At 49.3% G+C, this 21207-nt stretch overlaps 1 protein-coding gene across 1 annotated transcript; it reads left to right on the top strand.

The window, feature by feature from the left end:
• Nucleotides 1–6209: 6209 nt before the first annotated feature.
• Nucleotides 6210–7091, top strand: LOC134362726 (melanoma inhibitory activity protein 2-like; the record flags this gene model as incomplete). The annotated part of the gene is made up of 1 exon (XM_063077937.1): nucleotides 6210–7091. A coding segment is annotated over exon 1 (882 nt), but the record flags the coding sequence as incomplete, so codon positions are not given.
• Nucleotides 7092–21207: the final 14116 nt, after the last annotated feature.

Here is a 21207-nt window from a genome sequence, read left to right as displayed (position 1 = left end):
CTCATCTGTTGCCCTGTGCAGGGAAAGTAGCGCCCGGCATTTTAAATTGCAATTGATGAGATTAAAACGAATGAAAAAGAAACAACTAAAAAAATCATTTCCAGTTCTCTATCAAAGTTGCCTATCTCATCTTTTATATATTTGAGCATATTAAACATAGTTATTTTAAAGTTCAGTAACTCCCTTCTATGGAGTCCCCATGAATCTGTTTCTAGTGTCTGTTGTTTCTCTTGGTTATGTTTATTAGTTCTGTCTCTTCTCCTCACATACCTGGTTATTTTTGATTGAGTACCACGTATTGTATCGGAAAACCTGGAGAAATAACTTGAGGCCTAGGATGAACTTATCTTCCTCTGTGAGGATTATGTTTACATGCAGCAGGTGCTTAGGATCTAGCACACTAGGATCACTTTAATCCACTTGCAGGAAATGAGATGATTCGCAGTGCCTTGAGGGCTGATCTACCTCTGATTCATTCATACTCCTAGGGCGAAGCCCTCTGGGGTCCAAACACAAAGCATGAAAGATTTGCCAGGCACACCCTCCTCTTGGTGGACCTAGTTTTTAGCCCCACAAGTTGCTGAAAGCCCTGCTCAGCATCTTTACAGTGTCTTCGGGAATCAGCAGACCCTCTAGGGAGAAAGTAGCCCCAGAAGCCAGGCACATGTTTCTGGGTTTCCTTCTTTCGCAGATCTTGGCCTGTGATTCCTCACTGCCCTGTTTGCTTCCTGATACCCTCAGTCAGACTTAAATATATATATATATATATATATGTGTGTATATATATATATGTATATAAATATATGTATATATATATATTTTAAAAAAATAAATATATGTCACTTAAAAAGCTGCTCAGAATGAATGTATGTGTATACACACAAACACATACACACACACACACACACACACACACACACACACACACACACACACACACACACATTTGAGCAGCTTTTTAAGTTGTCCTCAGCTAGGAATTTGGTCCAAGTGATCTGGTCCATCATTGTCAGAAATAGTGGTCCTAAAAAATTGACTTTGATCTTCCCCACCCTGTGAATGGGAAAAGGCTGCCACTTTTGGAATTTAGTATCCAGGAACATTGGCCCAGCCAATTGAACACTGGCTTTACAAAGGAGGTTCGTTTGGAGAGCATCACTGTGGGCACTGGTCACCTGGGGAGGGGGTGGCACTCGGCAGTGGATAAAGAAACAGAAATAGCCACAGAGAAAAATAGATTGCCTCTTTCTCTGGTTTTAAAATCCTGGAATTCTACAATGCTAATGCTACTGTATATGTGAAGCAGAGCCCCTTCAAGGTCACAATCTCAGACGTCTCTGAAGGGGGTGAATTATCATCTGTGGTTGAGCAGATGAAGTTCCAGGAAGTTACACGGCTGGTTCAAGTTCTCATAAGTTGAAGCTCCGCCAGACTTTGGATTCAGGTCCCCTGGTCCTAGTGGCCCTGAAGGTTTCCTCCTGGTGGCACTGCCAGTCCCCATTCCCTGTGGGTGTGTGGGAGCAGGCCCTGTCTCCAAGGAGATTTGAACCAAGTGTCCTTGCTGTCTCTGTGGCAGGAGAAGTGACAGACTGGGGACCCTGGGAGTTGTGCCAGACGCTCCAGCCTTGCCACCCAGCAAAATGCCCCATGGAAGATTCTGCCAAAGAAATGCCAGATGGGCCAAGGCATCCGAGGTCTCAGGTGACTGGCCAGGGTAGCTCCAGCTGGCCGAGTTGTGCTAAGGGAGGGTCGCCTGGTGGGCGAGAGCCTGCCCATGCTACCCGAAGGGACAAGCAGTGTGAGTTAACATTTATTTATCGAGCTATGAGTATCAACCAGGAACCGTGTTAAACGCTTTACAAGGATCAACCGAGAGACAGGACTTGTTGCTTATCTACCTGATGGCTGAGAAACTAGGATGCAGAGACTGGATGTGGGCTGCATAGCAAAGGCAATACTTACCCAAAGGAATCAACGTACGATGGTGGCATTTCAGGACATAACTGAGTTCTCTGGAGTCAGCCTGAGGCCCTGCGCTGGGTGGTTGTGGCCAGTGTCCCTCCCTACCCTCTGGGCCTCCCCTCTTACCTACTAGCACCCTGTCTCTCTGAGCCTAAATGCCAGGGACCAAACCAGGAGGCTGGCAGCCAGCCTGGTCCACACCACGGGCCCCTTCTCCATGGTCCCAAATCCTTCCTTGCACTTTCTGGACAAGCATGGAGCAGTTAGCGTCCAACCTTCTTACAAACACTGGTGACCACAGCACCATGTGGGGAGGGAGGCCGGCAGTGAGATGACCCCGCCCAGCCCCTGACCTCTGCCCACATTGATGCCGCATTTAGAGAAGAGATGGCCTGAACCCTCACCCACACCAAGGGTACCAAGGAGTCAGGTGTTGAGGTTAGAGGAGGGGATTTCAGGGAGGTGAGCTGAGACCAGAGGGTGAGATGAGATGCCCTCCTTCACATCAAGCCAGAGGAAGAGGGCTTTAGGCTTTGAGGTGTCCTCCGCAGGTGGAGAAATCCAGTGGACTGATGCCTCACCCCCACCCCCACCCCAAAGTCTAGAGGGCAAGAGACAGGCTGGCTGCTTTGACGGCGGAGCTGAGGAGAGGGCTGACGGCCCAGGTGCGGGCCTCGTGTGAGAGAGTCGGCGTGGAATCTCACAGGCCCAGTCCCAGGAGGCAGCCTGGACAGTGAACAGACGCAGGCCAAGAGAAGGTGGGGCTGCCACTATCCGTCAGGGGCTCCTTGGTTCTCTGAGGCCCACACAAAATATCCTAGTCAGGGGGACAGTGGGAACAATGGCCGGGCTCTGAAGACCCTCGGAGATGCCGATGAGAGAAAGAGGTGTAGCTTTCAACCTCCGCCAGACCCAGAGCACAGTTCAGCTGGGGGCTGACCACGCCTGCTGCCCGGCCGAGGCTTCCCACCCCACCAGGCCGGAGCTGCGGGAGCGGCCTCCACTTCAAAGCCAGGGACTTGACGATGACGTCAGGCCCTTTTTATCGTTGGGCCTGGACGTGAGCCGAGCGGTGCTGTGTGACGTGAAGTGGTGGAGACCACGTGTATTTCCCTACCAAGAAGCAGCCTGGGCCTGTCAGGTTTCCATCTGGCCGTGGGAGGACTGGCCAGCAGAAGAGGTTTCAAGGGCCAGAGGTGGACACAAATAAAGCTGCTGTAAGTGGTTTCCAGTTCCACAGCTGTGCTGGCTCAGTGTCCTGGTGACATCCCCGAGTTCTGTGGCATCCAGAGGAGGCTTTGTGGGGCAACAGGTGTTTATTGAGCTTCTTTAAAGAGCGGGCACCGCGTGCAAGGTGAGACGCACCCCCTCCCAGAGGGGCCTTGCTCACAGGCAGGGGCTCTTGGTGGGGCAGGGCCCAAACCCTGAGGGGGAATTTCTCTCTCTCTGGCCCTCAGCCAGGCCCAACAGTAGAAAGGGCCTGAGGAAAAGATACGGAAGGGCTCCACCTGCCAGCTTGGGGTCCTGGGTAGGAGGGATTTGAACTTGGGCCTGGAGTGGAGGGGGTCATGAGGAAGGTCCAGAAGACCCCAAGACTTGTGGGTGGGGCTTGCCAAGCCCCTCCCCTGCCTAGGATGAGAGTAAGAGACCCTGGTCAGCTAACGCGTCTCGTTACCGCCGCCTCCAGTGTGAAGTGCTCAGTTATTGCAACATAAGGAAACGCAGGCTTCATCCAGGCTTGAAATGATTCCTTCCCTTTCCACTTCCAAACTGCCCTGGCCTCGGGCTCCTGCCACCGTGGGAGGAAAACCACAGTTCCAACCCATCAGGCTCAAGCTCGTAGCTAACAGGGCAAGCACTCCTGCAGCCTTCCTCCCCTTTTCTGGGTCTGATAGCTGCGAAAGACTCTTGCAAAACTGACTCTCTCTTGGGGACTTTGCTAATGGCCATGTGCCCACAGCACGGCCACCGCTGAGGCCGATGCAAGGAGCCTACTCAGGCGTCCTCGATCCCCATTCCCTCCTGCCCGGAAAGGGACCCAGTGGCAGGGGGAGGGTCATGGCAGGGGGCAGGCACGTTCACATCTGTGTTGTATGAGGGGAACCCTCCAGGCTGGCTGCTGCAGTGGGAGGTTCCCAAGGCCCCAGGGCCGGGGGGGGGGCGCCCAGTGGGCAGGGCAGTCGTCCTGACCTTGGTTGCACAGCTTGTTAACTTCGAAGAAAGCGCCTCTGAGCAGTGGGAGGGTGACTCTCCAGAGGGCAGCACTGGTTTGGGGGTGGGCTTCTCTGGTCCTACCTTTTCAGTTCATACAGTAAGGAAGGCCAGGCCTGTCTTGGGCAGTGTGATCAGCAAGTCTCCAAGCTGACGTATGAAACATGGGTGTATCATCGGTTGGGGGGGATCTTGACCGCCATGCTCGCTTTGGGATGAAAGGAACAGGCTTTATGTCCCGGCTTTGTCACTTTCTAGCCTGTGACTTGGGCAAACCCTTTTACTTTTCTGGGTCTCCTCCCTGTCATCATCCATAGAGTGAGATAAAGACACCTTCCTCCCAAGTCCACCGTGAAGACTCCAAACGCTCAGCGCGTCCGGGCTCCTGGAAGTGTGCTGGGAGCCACAGGAGCAGGGCTGTCCTGGCCTTGAAAGGCCAAGGGGCTCCTGGGGAGCTGTGCCCTGACCTGAGGCTTTCCCCCCGTTTCCCCAGGGGGCAGGGTGGGCTGGAAGCTTGGGCCAGACACCTGGGCAGCTGCCTCCCCTCTGGAACAGTCCTCCTTTTATTCCCCTGGGGACCTGAAAGTTGTAGCTAAGTGGCTGGCTAAAAAAAAAAAAAAAAGGAAAGGGCGAGCAAGTGCTTTGTCCATGCTGCAAGGCAGGAGGTGTCTCAGGGATCTGTTTCCATGGGAACCAGTGGCACAGGCTAGCTCCGATGGGCACCAAAAAGGGAAACTTGGCAGAGGTTTCAGGCACCTGAAGTGGGATTCATCCCAGGGATACAAGGATGGTTCAACATATGAAAGTCATTAAATGCGATACAATAAATGTAACGGGCATGCGGTCAGTATGAATCTGGCCATCACAGCTTGGGCATGAACGGTGACAATCAGCTTTGTATCCCATGAATATTCATAACCAATCAAATTTGAAAGAAAAAATAACTGGGTACAGGAGATCTTATTGGTGTGGTGAAAATGTTCTAAAACTGATTTGTGGTGATGGCTGCACAACTTGATAAACTTACTAGAACTCAGTGAATTGCATACCTGAAATGGGTGGATTACGTGATATATAAAATATTCCTCTGTGAAGTTTTTTTTTTAAACAAAGAGCATTTCACTGACATTCAGCAGAGCTCGAAATATGACACTCTTCTGCCACTAAATAGCTAAACAACCCTGGACAGGTAGTGTACTTACTGTAGACCTTTGTTCCATTACCTATAAAGAGAGAGTTGGGCCAGGTGAAGCCCAGAGTGTCTCATGGCTCTTTCCATTGCCACATTCTATGGCTATTTTGGCAAAGTTAGTCCAAAGAAAACACTTTTGTTCTTGGCAGATATCTAAGGAAGGATGCTCTTCTGAAAGAAATTAAAATCACAAAATTTCCTTTAAAAAATTGCCAAAAGAAAAGTTGATCCCCTAGAAGTAGAAAACAGAATAGTGGTTACTAGAGGCTGGGAAGGGTAGGGGGCGGAGGTGAAAGGCAGAGGTTACAGATACAAAGTTACAGCTCGATAGGAGGCACCATTTCTAGTGATCTATAGCTTTGTAAGGTGACTAGAGTCAGCACCCATTTATTAGATAATTTCAAATAGCTAAAAGAGAGGACTTTAAATTTTCCCAACACAAAGAAATGAAAACTATTTGAGTGATGAGTACGCTGATTACCCAGATTTGATCATCACACGTTATAAACATGGATTCAAATCCGGAGGTGGCCCGGCGGAAACCGAGCCGAGGTGGGGGGTGGCGAGGACAGCGCGTGTCACAGGCTCGTGCAGGGGCGGGCTCGGAACCGCGTGGCGGAAGTGACGTCACAAAGGGGCCTGGTTACCAGGGTGTGCGTGGGGGACGCCTGAGGCCGGTGGGCACCAGTGCTCCCCGGCTCCCCGCACGGCCGGCTGTGCCGTGTCTGCCGCTGTCGCCGGGGCCGGTTTGCGTTCCCAACAGAACGCAGAGCTGTCTCAGCTGCTGGTTGTGGCCTGGCCAGGCCGTGGCTACCGCGGCCACAGCCATAGCAGCCTCGGCGGCATGGAGGTGCCCGGGGCTGCCCCTCAGCCGTACTTGGGGCTGGTCCTGGGAGAGCTGTGCAGGACTGTGGCAGCATGGCCTGAAGACCTGAGACCGGGCCCTGGTTTTCCATGGGAACTGGTGACATGTGTGGCTCTTACTGCATTTTTGATTCTCTTGTTTTTGTGGAGAAGTGTTCGATCGGTGAGAAGCCGGCTGTATGTAGGAAGAGAGAAAAGACTTGCTGAAAAGCTTTCTGGACTAATTGAAGAAAAATGTAAACTACTTGACAAACTCAGCGTTGTTCAAGAGGAGTATGAAGGCTTAGAGTCAGCTGTGAAGGGTGCCAGCTTTGAGAAGGAGTCAACAGAAGCACAAAGCTTGGAGGCAACCTATGGAAAGCTGAGCAGGTCCAAATCTAAACTTGAGGATGAAATAGTCTCTCTAGCAATAGAATTAAAAGAACAGAAATCTAAACATTGTGAGCAAGACGAATTGGTGGCAGATATTTCAAAAAGGATACAGTCCCTAGAAGATGAATCGAAATCCATCCAGTCACAAGTAGCTGAAGCCAAACTAATCTGCAAAATATTTCAAATGAATGAAGAACGTCTGAAGGTGGCAATAAAAGATGCCTTGAATGAAAATTCCCAACTTCGGGAAAGCCAGAAACAGCTTTTACAAGAAGCGGAAGTATTGAAAGAACAAGTGAGTGAACTTCATAAACAGAAAATAACATTTGAAGACTCCAGAGTCCACGCAGAACAAGTTCTGAGTGAGAAAGAAAATCACATCAAGTCTCTGACTGAACGCTTGCTCAAGATGAAAGACTGGGCTGCTGTGCTTGGAGAAGACATGATGGCTGATGACTTGGAATTGGAGATGAAGAGTGAATCACAAAATGGTGCTCGCTTAGATGATCCACCAGAAGGAGCTTTGAAGAAACTGATTCACGCTGCTAGGTTACATGCTTCTTTCAAAACCCTAGAAGGAGAAAGAAACCAAATTTACACTCAGTTGTCTGAAGTAGATAAAAGAAAGGAAGAGCTTACAGAGCATATTACAGATCTCCAGACTGAACGAGCATCTTTACAGTCAGAAAACACACAGTTGGAAAGTGAAAATCAGAAGCTTCGGCAGAAACTTCAAGTAATGACTGAACTGTATCAAGAAAATGGAATGAAACTCCACAGGAAATTAATAGTAGAGGAAAAGGACCGGTTAGAGAAGGAGGAGGAACTTTCCAAAGTAGAAGAGAAGATGAGCCATGCGGCTGAGGAACTGGAGACCTACAGAAGGCGAGCCGGAGATGTGGAAGGAGAATTGGAGAGAAGCGTTCGTTCTTATCAAGGGCAGTTGACGGCCTATGAGAAAGAAGCGCATGGCAGCTGGGTGGCAGCTGAGACTGCTGAAAGACACCTCAGGTATTTAAGGAAAGTAAATGTTTACAAGAGAGAAAAATTAGCTGAAAAAGAGTTTAAATTTGAACTTTTCAAAAAAGATCCTTCTGCACTTGATGTTCCAAATACAGCATTTGGCGGAGAGCATTCCCCATGTGGTGCCTCACCAGTGGGTCGACCTTCATCCGAAACGAGAGCTTTTCTCTCTCCACTCGGACTCGCACCTTTGACTCCAGGGCGAGGAGGAGGAAGAGGCTCAAGAGGCCCAGAGAATACTCTGGACCATCAGATGACCAATGAAAGAGGAGAATCGGGCTGTGATAGGTTAACCGATTCTCATGGAGCACCTTCTGCGTTCCTGTCACCTCCATGGGAACAGCACCAGAGGATGGTGATCCCTCCACCAGGCCACCCATGTTCTGATCCAGCTCTTCTTCCACAAAGGGAAGACAGACTTGATTCTAATCCTGGTGGACCGTCTGGACCAGCAGAACTCAAAAGTTTTAATATGCCTTCTGTGGATAAAGTGGATGGGCCACAGTCTTCACAAACGGAATCCAGTAGAAATGATACCAAAGACGACCTTGGTAATGTAAATGTGCCTCATTCATCTGGACCTGCTGAAAGTGAAGCAACTGGCCCTGGCTTTGCTCCTCCACCTTTTCCTGCAATCAGAGGTCCATTGTTTCCAGTGGATATGAGGGGTCCATTCATGAGAAGAGAACCTCCTTTTCCTCCACCTCCTCCAGGAAGCATGTATGGAGCTCCTCGAAATTATTTTCTACCAAGGGTTTTCCCTGTCCGGCCACCACCTCCATCTGGGTTCCTGTCACCTCCACGGGAACAGCACCGGAGGACGGTGATCCCTCCACCAGGCCAACCATGTTCTGATCCAGCTCTTCTTCCACGAAGTCAAGACGGATTCGATTCTAATCCTGGTGGACCGTCTGGACCAGCAGATCTCAGAAGTTTTAATATGCCTTCTCTGGATAAAGTGGATGGGCCACAGTCTTCACAAAAGGAATCCGGTAGAAATGATACCAAAGACGACCTTGGTAATGTAAATGTGCCTCATTCATCTGTGCCTGCTGAAAGTGAAGCAACTGGCCCTGGCTTTGCTCCTCCACCTTTTCCTGCAATCAGAGGTCCATTGTTTCCAGTGGATATGAGGGGTCCATTCATGAGGAGAGAACCTCCTTTTCCTCCACCTCCTCCAGGAAGCATGTATGGAGCTCCTCGAAATTATTTTCTACCAAGGGTTTTCCCTGTCCGGCCACCACCTCCATCTGGGTTCCTGTCACCTCCACGGGAACAGCACCGGAGGACGGTGATCCCTCCACCAGGCCAACCATGTTCTGATCCAGCTCTTCTTCCACAAAGGGAAGACAGACTTGATTCTAATCCTGGTGGACCATCTGGACCAGCAGAACTCAAAAGTTTTAATATGCCTTCTGTGGATAAAGTGGATGGGCCAAAGTCTTCACAAACGGAATCCAGTAGCGATGATACCAAAGACGACCTTGGTAATGTAAATGTGCCTCATTCATCTGTGCCTGCTGAAAGTGAAGCAACTGGCCCTGGCTTTGCTCCTCCACCTTTTCCTGCAATCAGAGGTCCATTGTTTCCAGTGGATATGAGGGGTCCATTCATGAGGAGAGAACCTCCTTTTCCTCCACCTCCTCCAGGAAGCATGTATGGAGCTCCTCGAAATTATTTTCTACCAGGTGTTTTCCCCGTCCAGCCACCACCTCCATTTGCAATGAGAAATGTCTTTTCACTGAGGGGTTTTCCTCCTTATGTTCCTCTAAGAGCTGGATTTGAACCTCCATCCCCACCTTCTGAAAGTAGGGGTGAGTTCCCTTCAGGGTCGATTCCGCTCTCAAATGAGTCTACTCCTGAAATCCAGAACCACAGCAAGAAACCTGATGATATTTTTGGTCTCTCTTCATAAATAGTTTTGACTTATCTTTTATTTTCAGTTTAAGGAACTACCTACTTTTTTTGCTCAAATTGAAGCTTGATGGAATTATAATTCTCAGGATACTAGTTTTTAAATAAAGATGATTTACATATGAATTTTATGAGTAAATTGTTTCCGTTTTATTTTATCCTAGATTGTATAATTATTTAAATTTGATTAACTAATCCACTATTGCATAAACAATAATGGGAATTTTATTTAGGTAATCTTGCAGTTGGGGATGTTTTAAACTCCAAGGGCTGTGTCTTTTTGCCAAGAACTGTATTTACTGTCGTTGTAGACAAATGTGAAAGTAACTTTATGCTTAATTAAGTTTTCATTGATTTAAAGACTTGTTTGGTCTTGATAATAATAATAAAATCAGCTAGTTTTTTAAGTAAAACAATCACAATGTACCCCATAAATATGTACAATTGTTAGGTGTCAGTTAAACAAAATAATACATTTTTTAAGATACCAAAAAAAATTTGTGGATCTAAGACCCTTCAAGACCCTCTATTTATAAAAACTTGCTGTCGATGGATATTTTTATGCTCTTAAAACATGAAATCTAAGCCTCTATACATACCGCAATGGAAAAGTCTGTGGTGAGAAGATATGATAAGAAGATGAAGCATATTATTAACCAGTGTTTATGTGTTTCATAGTCCTTTACTATCTAGGAAGAAACTTGTAAGGAGGGCATAGTGATGCTTGTACGGTTCTAATTTAAACTTTTTATGAATAGAAAAGAGTGAGCACTGTATACAGGTAGAAAGCCATATGAAATCCTGCATATACAGGTATCTGAGGACTTCAAAATGTTTGTGGAAAAATAGCATTGAAAGGTAATATGAATCTTCCCTGAGCTTTTTGAAGTGCTTTCGTACATGGAGATGTGTTTATTATATGTTTATGCATGTGTGTGTATGATTGACCGTTAACATTTTTCTGATGATAAAAATAATACATTACTGCTAATTTTTGCTTGAAATATCTGAAGAATATGCACCAAGCAATCTTTAGGTTAAAATTAAGGATGATTTCCATGTGACCGTAACATTAAGAGTTTTAATCCATGAGAAAAAAAAAAATCATTCTACACTATAGAGCCTATGTGGGTGGTATGCATTAACTAAATAAATGAGATTTTCTTCTCATTTTTTGCATTTTTTTTTTGTGAAATAGGGGAAAATTCTCTAGAAAATTCTTTGATACTTCTTATCTAGAAAATAATTTGGTAAGTGTCATATTTATGCCTTAGAAAAAAGACAATATGTGGCATTCCACTCTGGTGGTTTGTACTCTGTCATTGCAGCTAAGCTGGGAATTAATTACATTTTCCACAATTCCCTTCCTTCTATTCTTCCAGATTAGAATTGGCCAAGAAAGAAACTTGCACCATATTTGAAAAGTGGAAATGAGGCTGTGGCCATAACCATCTACAGATCTTTTCTCAGGCAGATTCAGAGATAGACAGAAGAAGAGGTCCCTGGCAGGTGTCAGCTTGTCATCACTCTCTTGTGCTCCACATCTAGCTTTATTCCCTCAGATATTAAAGGGATTTGACAAATGCAGAATAATGTTACTCTTCTAACTAGTTTTTTGTTTTCTTTTGGAAAACAGTTATTTTTATAAGATATACTTAGGGGATTTATTTGTGCTATTTTCAAAGGAATTAATAAATACTTGAAAATTTTTCTGTTACAATTTTTAATATGATAAATATCAATAGATATAACTCACCCACGTAAAAGTTCTTTGGGGACCGCAATAATTTTGAGTGCAAAGAGTCCATAAGACCAACAAGTCTGAGAACTGCTGCTGTAAGTCATACTGAGTTCTTTTCACATCCCTTTATACACACGTCAGCTCCTGCATTTCCCAGTCTAACCTCTGCCTTTTCGATATGGATAAGTGCAATCTAAAATATTGAACAGGATTCTAATATCCAAACTACTGATTTGAGCCCAGTAGAGGGCACCTCCTTGTAAATTGCGCCACTTCGTGGGGACAAAGGGAAAGACGGGCCCAGGGTGGAGAGCCAGCGCTGCTGCACTTATCTCCAGTGATCTCTTTTTCCCTAGCTGTGCTCGTGTTTGCTCATCCATAGAACGCAGGTAACATCTTTGCTGCGGGTTGTTGTGAAGCTTAAATGAGAAACTGTTGAGTAGGCATTCAGCAAACACTGGTCGTGGTATGACACCAAAAACACCAAAAAAAAAAAAAAAAGAAAAAAAAAAGAAAAAGACAAACATCCCCAAATCCCATTACCCTGACACTTTTCCGTTTTTTCTAGTTCTTGCTTATTTATTTCATATTTTTAGAGTTGTAATGATAGCGTAGGCAATATCTCATGTTTTTTTCCCCCAAATAGTTAAAGATTCTGATACCTATCTATTTGAAAGTTCGTATGGTGCTACCAGATTTAATCTTATTACATGTTAGAAGATAGTGATCTTGATTTCTGGGTGTTTTAACATCCTGCTCATATAAAATGCCCCGTGGAGGACCAGAAATAAAACGGCTCTATTCACTGATTCACTGAGGCAACATTAGGCCTCCTTGTGGCTCGTCCCCATCTCCACCCCCGACAGGCCTTTGAAGTTAAGGTCGGTGTTGTGGGGGGCTGCGGCTTGTGGTGGTGCTGTTCCCTGAGTGCTGTGTGTGTACAGTGGGCAGCCTGGACAGGGTCAGGCACTCCCAGGACATAAGAGCCCAGGAAACAGTTCTCTTTCAAAAGAAACGAGGTTGTGCCATTTCCTGTGTGCACAACGGCCGCGCTCCTCAGAGCGGGGGTCATCCCTAGGATGCTGGCCGTCAGCCTCTCAGAGCCATGTGGGCACAGCCCAGGTTCCCCTTCTGAGGAGCAGCTTCCACTCTCTCCCCAGGACTAGCTTTCCAGGCTGCGTCCTCACTCTTCACTCTGTTACAGAATCCCCCAGCCTCTGGGGACGCCCTGGGTTGCAGAGGGCCATCCCTGCCCTCTTGTGCATATGATGGATGGTGTGGTGTTCGTCGTAACAGGAGGAGGGTTGTGGGCAACTTGAGGCTCCTCACTGGGATTTTCAGGGAAGATCGATAAGCAATATCTTAAATAAGATAAGCTTTTCAAATATTTTTTGAGCATGTTCATTGGCAAAGCGAATCGCTGTCCTGAGGGACTGGCTGGCAGTGGCTTTGCTCTTGTATAGAGGCACACGTCCTCGGCCAGACAACTTAAAAAGCCCCTCTAGGTGTTCCTTTCTCTCCAGAACCCTCTCCTGCCGTTCCATAAGGCTCCCTTCTCTGACTTTCAGGTGCCGCTCCCGGCTGATGCCCTCTCTCCCCTCTCTCCTCCTTCCCTCCCTTTCCTTCCCGGGAGCCATGCAAATTTCTCTTCTTTTTTTTTTTTATATGATTAGTTTTCCCCTTTGTCTTATTTACACATGCAAGGGTTCCATGAACACGTTCTCATGTGAAGAGTCAAATAATATGGAAAACTTGAAAGTTTCCTCAAGTGTTCCCTCTTCCAACCACTTTTTAAAAAATTATGGTAAAATACATGTAACATAAAATGTGCCATCTTAAGCATTCCTAAGTGTGTATTTACAGTCACACTCTTGTGCAACCATCGCCACCATCAGGCTCCAGAGCTGCCAGGGCTGCGGGGAGCATCGGGGCCTGGGAAGGTGTCCTTCCAGCCACCGGGCCCGGCCCCCTGCCACAGCCCCTCCTCCAGGCAGAGGAGGCTCATGGCCTCGCCCTGAAGAGCCACACACTCTGAGGAGCTCCAGGGCCAGGAAGTTCTCCCACATGTCTGCCCCAGTCCTTCTTGCTGCAGAACATCCCTGTCCCCTGGGGGGCTTCTGAGGTGGGAGCATCAGGGCTCCGGGTTTGTTCCTGTGTTGGGGCTGAGAGTCTGTGCCATAGGCTCACTGACTTTTGTCCTGTGATGTTGCAGCTCCACCAGCTCTGAGGAGACTCAGCTCTTCCACATCCCCCGGGTCGCCTCCGTGAAGCTGTAGGGTCCATTGGGTGAGTTTCCCACCTTCGTAATTCCTCGGGGCTGGGACATTGAGGGGGTGGGGAGGGAGAGGGCTGGGATTGGGGGTTTTCAGGGCCCAGGAGGGCAGGCAGGTTTGGGGACCTTGCGGGGTCTGGGTTCTGTGAGCAGCCCGCCCAGCAGTGGCACTGGCAGGTGGAGCCCAGCTCTCTCCTCCCTCCGCCTCACCTGCTTTGTTTTTAATCCATAACAGGGCAAGGTGAACCCTGGGGCTGTCTGTCCTCCCCTGACTCAGCCTGAGGATTTCTGTAGCTCTTGCCTCAGAGCCCAGGCTGGCGTCCAGGCCTGGATCGTCCCCTGACTTCACCTTACCTGGCCCCATCTTGCCCATTCCCTTCTCACCCCCTTTCCACTCATGCCCCACCCACCCTTCATTCATTCTCAAAACCATACTTCTGTTGTGCTGCAGGGCCAACAGGTTCCTCTAGGTGTCCACCGCTTACCCTCCTTGTGCGATGCATCCGCACGAGGAAGAGCTTGGGCTCCCTTGGGTGGGACAGAGGCCCTGTCCGACCCTGCTCTGTCCCCATCTGCCCTGCCCCTGTTCCCGCCTCCCTCTGCCCCTCTCCAAGCTCGTTGCTCCCGTCCTCATCCAGCCCCCGACTGGCTACAATTTCTCTCCTATACCCTCCCCAGCCCTTTGCTTTCTCCCTCCCTGGAAGTCCTTTTCTCCCTTGTCTCCTCTTTACCTCATCCCCAATGCTACCTTGCTGGCCCCCAGGGACCCCTCCTGCCCAACCAAACTAATCAGGTAAAGCCACCAAGCAGGCAGAGGCCACCATGGCCCATGTCTGGGCTGGCTGCGGGCTCTGTCTCATGGCCCCAGCCCTTCACTGCCCCAAGGCGTGGACCCTCCACAAGCCCCAGTGTGGATTTGTTGGCCCCCGGTGGGGTGAGGAAGGCCTGTCTGAAGGCTGAGCCTTCCTGTCTGCCTGTACTCGGGTTAGAAACGGTAGTGCTGGCCCTCAGCTCCTCTCTGGCCACTGGCTCCCAAGGGAAGGACTCGGGACCTGGGCCATAGTGGCCCCTACCCAGCTTTCTCAGGAGGGATCTGGTGGCCAGAACAGGATTTTGCACTATTCTCTCTATCCTGTGCATGTGGCCTAGGGTCCTCCCTAGCCTATCTCTGTGTCATCCCTGCATACTGGACCCTGAGTTCCGGAAGTGAAGAAGAGGAAGAGAAGCGAGACCTCAGATCCATTAAAGTCTTCTCACTGCCCTAAGCCTTGGCCTTGGGTCCTTGAAACCAGGTCTCCCAGCCTGGGGCCCTGTACACAGTTGGTCTTAATGAGTGTTTGTGGAGAGGAGAATTCCAAGGCCTCCTCTGACTCTAGGCATCCAGGGATTATTCCAGCAACCAGCAGATGGGGAGTGGGGCCCACCTGGGAGCATGCCGCCGGGAGCAGGCAGACCTGGATTCACAGCCTGGCTGTGACGCTTGTTAGCTGGGGCACCTTGAACGTGTTATGTGGGTTCCCTAAACCTCAGCTTCTTCATTTATAAGAGGGGGAGAATAGTCATAGCCTGCTATAGGTTGTGACAAAGCATGGGAAGTCCTTGGCAGGGGCCTGGCAGAGAACAAACGCTCGGCTGATGGGAGCTATAATCTGTGCCATCGCTGTCTGGGCCAGGGACAGAGCTGGGTCTGGGTGGGCACAAGGGAAGAGGGAGATGGGTTCTTGTTCAAAGGCAGAAAGCACTTTAAGATTCTGGTCTGCTGGGTCTCAGGGAGTGTCTATGTTTAATTGCACCTTATAAGCCAGTAACAGATTTTCTACTAGGATTAGAAATGGTGCACATGCAATGTATTGTCACTGCTGCAAGCACATTCTCAGACGAGTGTCCTTGAATGCAAAACACTTGCCTCCTTTTGTCTTTTCCCAGGGGTTTCTTTGCTTGTTACTCATCTGTTGCCCTGTGCAGGGAAAGTAGCGCCCGGCATTTTAAATTGCAATTGATGAGATTAAAACGAATGAAAAAGAAACAACTAAAAAAATCATTTCCAGTTCTCTATCAAAGTTGCCTATCTCATCTTTTATATATTTGAGCATATTAAACATAGTTATTTTAAAGTTCAGTAACTCCCTTCTATGGAGTCCCCATGAATCTGTTTCTAGTGTCTGTTGTTTCTCTTGGTTATGTTTATTAGTTCTGTCTCTTCTCCTCACATACCTGGTTATTTTTGATTGAGTACCACGTATTGTATCGGAAAACCTGGAGAAATAACTTGAGGCCTAGGATGAACTTATCTTCCTCTGTGAGGATTATGTTTACATGCAGCAGGTGCTTAGGATCTAGCACACTAGGATCACTTTAATCCACTTGCAGGAAATGAGATGATTCGCAGTGCCTTGAGGGCTGATCTACCTCTGATTCATTCATACTCCTAGGGCGAAGCCCTCTGGGGTCCAAACACAAAGCATGAAAGATTTGCCAGGCACACCCTCCTCTTGGTGGACCTAGTTTTTAGCCCCACAAGTTGCTGAAAGCCCTGCTCAGCATCTTTACAGTGTCTTCGGGAATCAGCAGACCCTCTAGGGAGAAAGTAGCCCCAGAAGCCAGGCACATGTTTCTGGGTTTCCTTCTTTCGCAGATCTTGGCCTGTGATTCCTCACTGCCCTGTTTGCTTCCTGATACCCTCAGTCAGACTTAAATATATATATATATATATATATGTGTGTATATATATATATGTATATAAATATATGTATATATATATATTTTAAAAAAATAAATATATGTCACTTAAAAAGCTGCTCAGAATGAATGTATGTGTATACACACAAACACATACACACACACACACACACACACACACACACACACACATTTGAGCAGCTTTTTAAGTTGTCCTCAGCTAGGAATTTGGTCCAAGTGATCTGGTCCATCATTGTCAGAAATAGTGGTCCTAAAAAATTGACTTTGATCTTCCCCACCCTGTGAATGGGAAAAGGCTGCCACTTTTGGAATTTAGTATCCAGGAACATTGGCCCAGCCAATTGAACACTGGCTTTACAAAGGAGGTTCGTTTGGAGAGCATCACTGTGGGCACTGGTCACCTGGGGAGGGGGTGGCACTCGGCAGTGGATAAAGAAACAGAAATAGCCACAGAGAAAAATAGATTGCCTCTTTCTCTGGTTTTAAAATCCTGGAATTCTACAATGCTAATGCTACTGTATATGTGAAGCAGAGCCCCTTCAAGGTCACAATCTCAGACGTCTCTGAAGGGGGTGAATTATCATCTGTGGTTGAGCAGATGAAGTTCCAGGAAGTTACACGGCTGGTTCAAGTTCTCATAAGTTGAAGCTCCGCCAGACTTTGGATTCAGGTCCCCTGGTCCTAGTGGCCCTGAAGGTTTCCTCCTGGTGGCACTGCCAGTCCCCATTCCCTGTGGGTGTGTGGGAGCAGGCCCTGTCTCCAAGGAGATTTGAACCAAGTGTCCTTGCTGTCTCTGTGGCAGGAGAAGTGACAGACTGGGGACCCTGGGAGTTGTGCCAGACGCTCCAGCCTTGCCACCCAGCAAAATGCCCCATGGAAGATTCTGCCAAAGAAATGCCAGATGGGCCAAGGCATCCGAGGTCTCAGGTGACTGGCCAGGGTAGCTCCAGCTGGCCGAGTTGTGCTAAGGGAGGGTCGCCTGGTGGGCGAGAGCCTGCCCATGCTACCCGAAGGGACAAGCAGTGTGAGTTAACATTTATTTATCGAGCTATGAGTATCAACCAGGAACCGTGTTAAACGCTTTACAAGGATCAACCGAGAGACAGGACTTGTTGCTTATCTACCTGATGGCTGAGAAACTAGGATGCAGAGACTGGATGTGGGCTGCATAGCAAAGGCAATACTTACCCAAAGGAATCAACGTACGATGGTGGCATTTCAGGACATAACTGAGTTCTCTGGAGTCAGCCTGAGGCCCTGCGCTGGGTGGTTGTGGCCAGTGTCCCTCCCTACCCTCTGGGCCTCCCCTCTTACCTCCTAGCACCCTGTCTCTCTGAGCCTAAATGCCAGGGACCAAACCAGGAGGCTGGCAGCCAGCCTGGTCCACACCACGGGCCCCTTCTCCATGGTCCCAAATCCTTCCTTGCACTTTCTGGACAAGCATGGAGCAGTTAGCGTCCAACCTTCTTACAAACACTGGTGACCACAGCACCATGTGGGGAGGGAGGCCGGCAGTGAGATGACCCCGCCCAGCCCCTGACCTCTGCCCACATTGATGCCGCATTTAGAGAAGAGATGGCCTGAACCCTCACCCACACCAAGGGTACCAAGGAGTCAGGTGTTGAGGTTAGAGGAGGGGATTTCAGGGAGGTGAGCTGAGACCAGAGGGTGAGATGAGATGCCCTCCTTCACATCAAGCCAGAGGAAGAGGGCTTTAGGCTTTGAGGTGTCCTCCGCAGGTGGAGAAATCCAGTGGACTGATGCCTCACCCCCACCCCCACCCCAAAGTCTAGAGGGCAAGAGACAGGCTGGCTGCTTTGACGGCGGAGCTGAGGAGAGGGCTGACGGCCCAGGTGCGGGCCTCGTGTGAGAGAGTCGGCGTGGAATCTCACAGGCCCAGTCCCAGGAGGCAGCCTGGACAGTGAACAGACGCAGGCCAAGAGAAGGTGGGGCTGCCACTACCCGTCAGGGGCTCCTTGGTTCTCTGAGGCCCACACAAAATATCCTAGTCAGGGGGACAGTGGGAACAATGGCCGGGCTCTGAAGACCCTCGGAGATGCCGATGAGAGAAAGAGGTGTAGCTTTCAACCTCCGCCAGACCCAGAGCACAGTTCAGCTGGGGGCTGACCACGCCTGCTGCCCGGCCGAGGCTTCCCACCCCACCAGGCCGGAGCTGCGGGAGCGGCCTCCACTTCAAAGCCAGGGACTTGACGATGACGTCAGGCCCTTTTTATCGTTGGGCCTGGACGTGAGCCGAGCGGTGCTGTGTGACGTGAAGTGGTGGAGACCACGTGTATTTCCCTACCAAGAAGCAGCCTGGGCCTGTCAGGTTTCCATCTGGCCGTGGGAGGACTGGCCAGCAGAAGAGGTTTCAAGGGCCAGAGGTGGACACAAATAAAGCTGCTGTAAGTGGTTTCCAGTTCCACAGCTGTGCTGGCTCAGTGTCCTGGTGACATCCCCGAGTTCTGTGGCATCCAGAGGAGGCTTTGTGGGGCAACAGGTGTTTATTGAGCTTCTTTAAAGAGCGGGCACCGCGTGCAAGGTGAGACGCACCCCCTCCCAGAGGGGCCTTGCTCACAGGCAGGGGCTCTTGGTGGGGCAGGGCCCAAACCCTGAGGGGGAATTTCTCTCTCTCTGGCCCTCAGCCAGGCCCAACAGTAGAAAGGGCCTGAGGAAAAGATACGGAAGGGCTCCACCTGCCAGCTTGGGGTCCTGGGTAGGAGGGATTTGAACTTGGGCCTGGAGTGGAGGGGGTCATGAGGAAGGTCCAGAAGACCCCAAGACTTGTGGGTGGGGCTTGCCAAGCCCCTCCCCTGCCTAGGATGAGAGTAAGAGACCCTGGTCAGCTAACGCGTCTCGTTACCGCCGCCTCCAGTGTGAAGTGCTCAGTTATTGCAACATAAGGAAACGCAGGCTTCATCCAGGCTTGAAATGATTCCTTCCCTTTCCACTTCCAAACTGCCCTGGCCTCGGGCTCCTGCCACCGTGGGAGGAAAACCACAGTTCCAACCCATCAGGCTCAAGCTCGTAGCTAACAGGGCAAGCACTCCTGCAGCCTTCCTCCCCTTTTCTGGGTCTGATAGCTGCGAAAGACTCTTGCAAAACTGACTCTCTCTTGGGGACTTTGCTAATGGCCATGTGCCCACAGCACGGCCACCGCTGAGGCCGATGCAAGGAGCCTACTCAGGCGTCCTCGATCCCCATTCCCTCCTGCCCGGAAAGGGACCCAGTGGCAGGGGGAGGGTCATGGCAGGGGGCAGGCACGTTCACATCTGTGTTGTATGAGGGGAACCCTCCAGGCTGGCTGCTGCAGTGGGAGGTTCCCAAGGCCCCAGGGCCGGGGGGGGGGGGGCGCCCAGTGGGCAGGGCAGTCGTCCTGACCTTGGTTGCACAGCTTGTTAACTTCGAAGAAAGCGCCTCTGAGCAGTGGGAGGGTGACTCTCCAGAGGGCAGCACTGGTTTGGGGGTGGGCTTCTCTGGTCCTACCTTTTCAGTTCATACAGTAAGGAAGGCCAGGCCTGTCTTGGGCAGTGTGATCAGCAAGTCTCCAAGCTGACGTATGAAACATGGGTGTATCATCGGTTGGGGGGGATCTTGACCGCCATGCTCGCTTTGGGATGAAAGGAACAGGCTTTATGTCCCGGCTTTGTCACTTTCTAGCCTGTGACTTGGGCAAACCCTTTTACTTTTCTGGGTCTCCTCCCTGTCATCATCCATAGAGTGAGATAAAGACACCTTCCTCCCAAGTCCACCGTGAAGACTCCAAACGCTCAGCGCGTCCGGGCTCCTGGAAGTGTGCTGGGAGCCACAGGAGCAGGGCTGTCCTGGCCTTGAAAGGCCAAGGGGCTCCTGGGGAGCTGTGCCCTGACCTGAGGCTTTCCCCCCGTTTCCCCAGGGGGCAGGGTGGGCTGGAAGCTTGGGCCAGACACCTGGGCAGCTGCCTCCCCTCTGGAACAGTCCTCCTTTTATTCCCCTGGGGACCTGAAAGTTGTAGCTAAGTGGCTGGCTAAAAAAAAAAAAAAAAGGAAAGGGCGAGCAAGTGCTTTGTCCATGCTGCAAGGCAGGAGGTGTCTCAGGGATCTGTTTCCATGGGAACCAGTGGCACAGGCTAGCTCCGATGGGCACCAAAAAGGGAAACTTGGCAGAGGTTTCAGGCACCTGAAGTGGGATTCATCCCAGGGATACAAGGATGGTTCAACATATGAAAGTCATTAAATGCGATACAATAAATGTAACGGGCATGCGGTCAGTATGAATCTGGCCATCACAGCTTGGGCATGAACGGTGACAATCAGCTTTGTATCCCATGAATATTCATAACCAATCAAATTTGAAAGAAAAAATAACTGGGTACAGGAGATCTTATTGGTGTGGTGAAAATGTTCTAAAACTGATTTGTGGTGATGGCTGCACAACTTGATAAACTTACTAGAACTCAGTGAATTGCATACCTGAAATGGGTGGATTACGTGATATATAAAATATTCCTCTGTGAAGTTTTTTTTTTAAACAAAGAGCATTTCACTGACATTCAGCAGAGCTCGAAATATGACACTCTTCTGCCACTAAATAGCTAAACAACCCTGGACAGGTAGTGTACTTACTGTAGACCTTTGTTCCATTACCTATAAAGAGAGAGTTGGGCCAGGTGAAGCCCAGAGTGTCTCATGGCTCTTTCCATTGCCACATTCTATGGCTATTTTGGCAAAGTTAGTCCAAAGAAAACACTTTTGTTCTTGGCAGATATCTAAGGAAGGATGCTCTTCTGAAAGAAATTAAAATCACAAAATTTCCTTTAAAAAATTGCCAAAAGAAAAGTTGATCCCCTAGAAGTAGAAAACAGAATAGTGGTTACTAGAGGCTGGGAAGGGTAGGGGGCGGAGGTGAAAGGCAGAGGTTACAGATACAAAGTTACAGCTCGATAGGAGGCACCATTTCTAGTGATCTATAGCTTTG

This window comes from Cynocephalus volans, chromosome 14 (genome assembly GCF_027409185.1).
Source record: "Cynocephalus volans isolate mCynVol1 chromosome 14, mCynVol1.pri, whole genome shotgun sequence".
In the NCBI taxonomy this organism is placed as follows: Eukaryota; Metazoa; Chordata; class Mammalia; order Dermoptera; family Cynocephalidae; genus Cynocephalus; species Cynocephalus volans.
The sequence above is the reverse complement of the archived record's forward strand: the minus strand, read 5'-3'. Positions and strand labels throughout refer to the sequence as shown.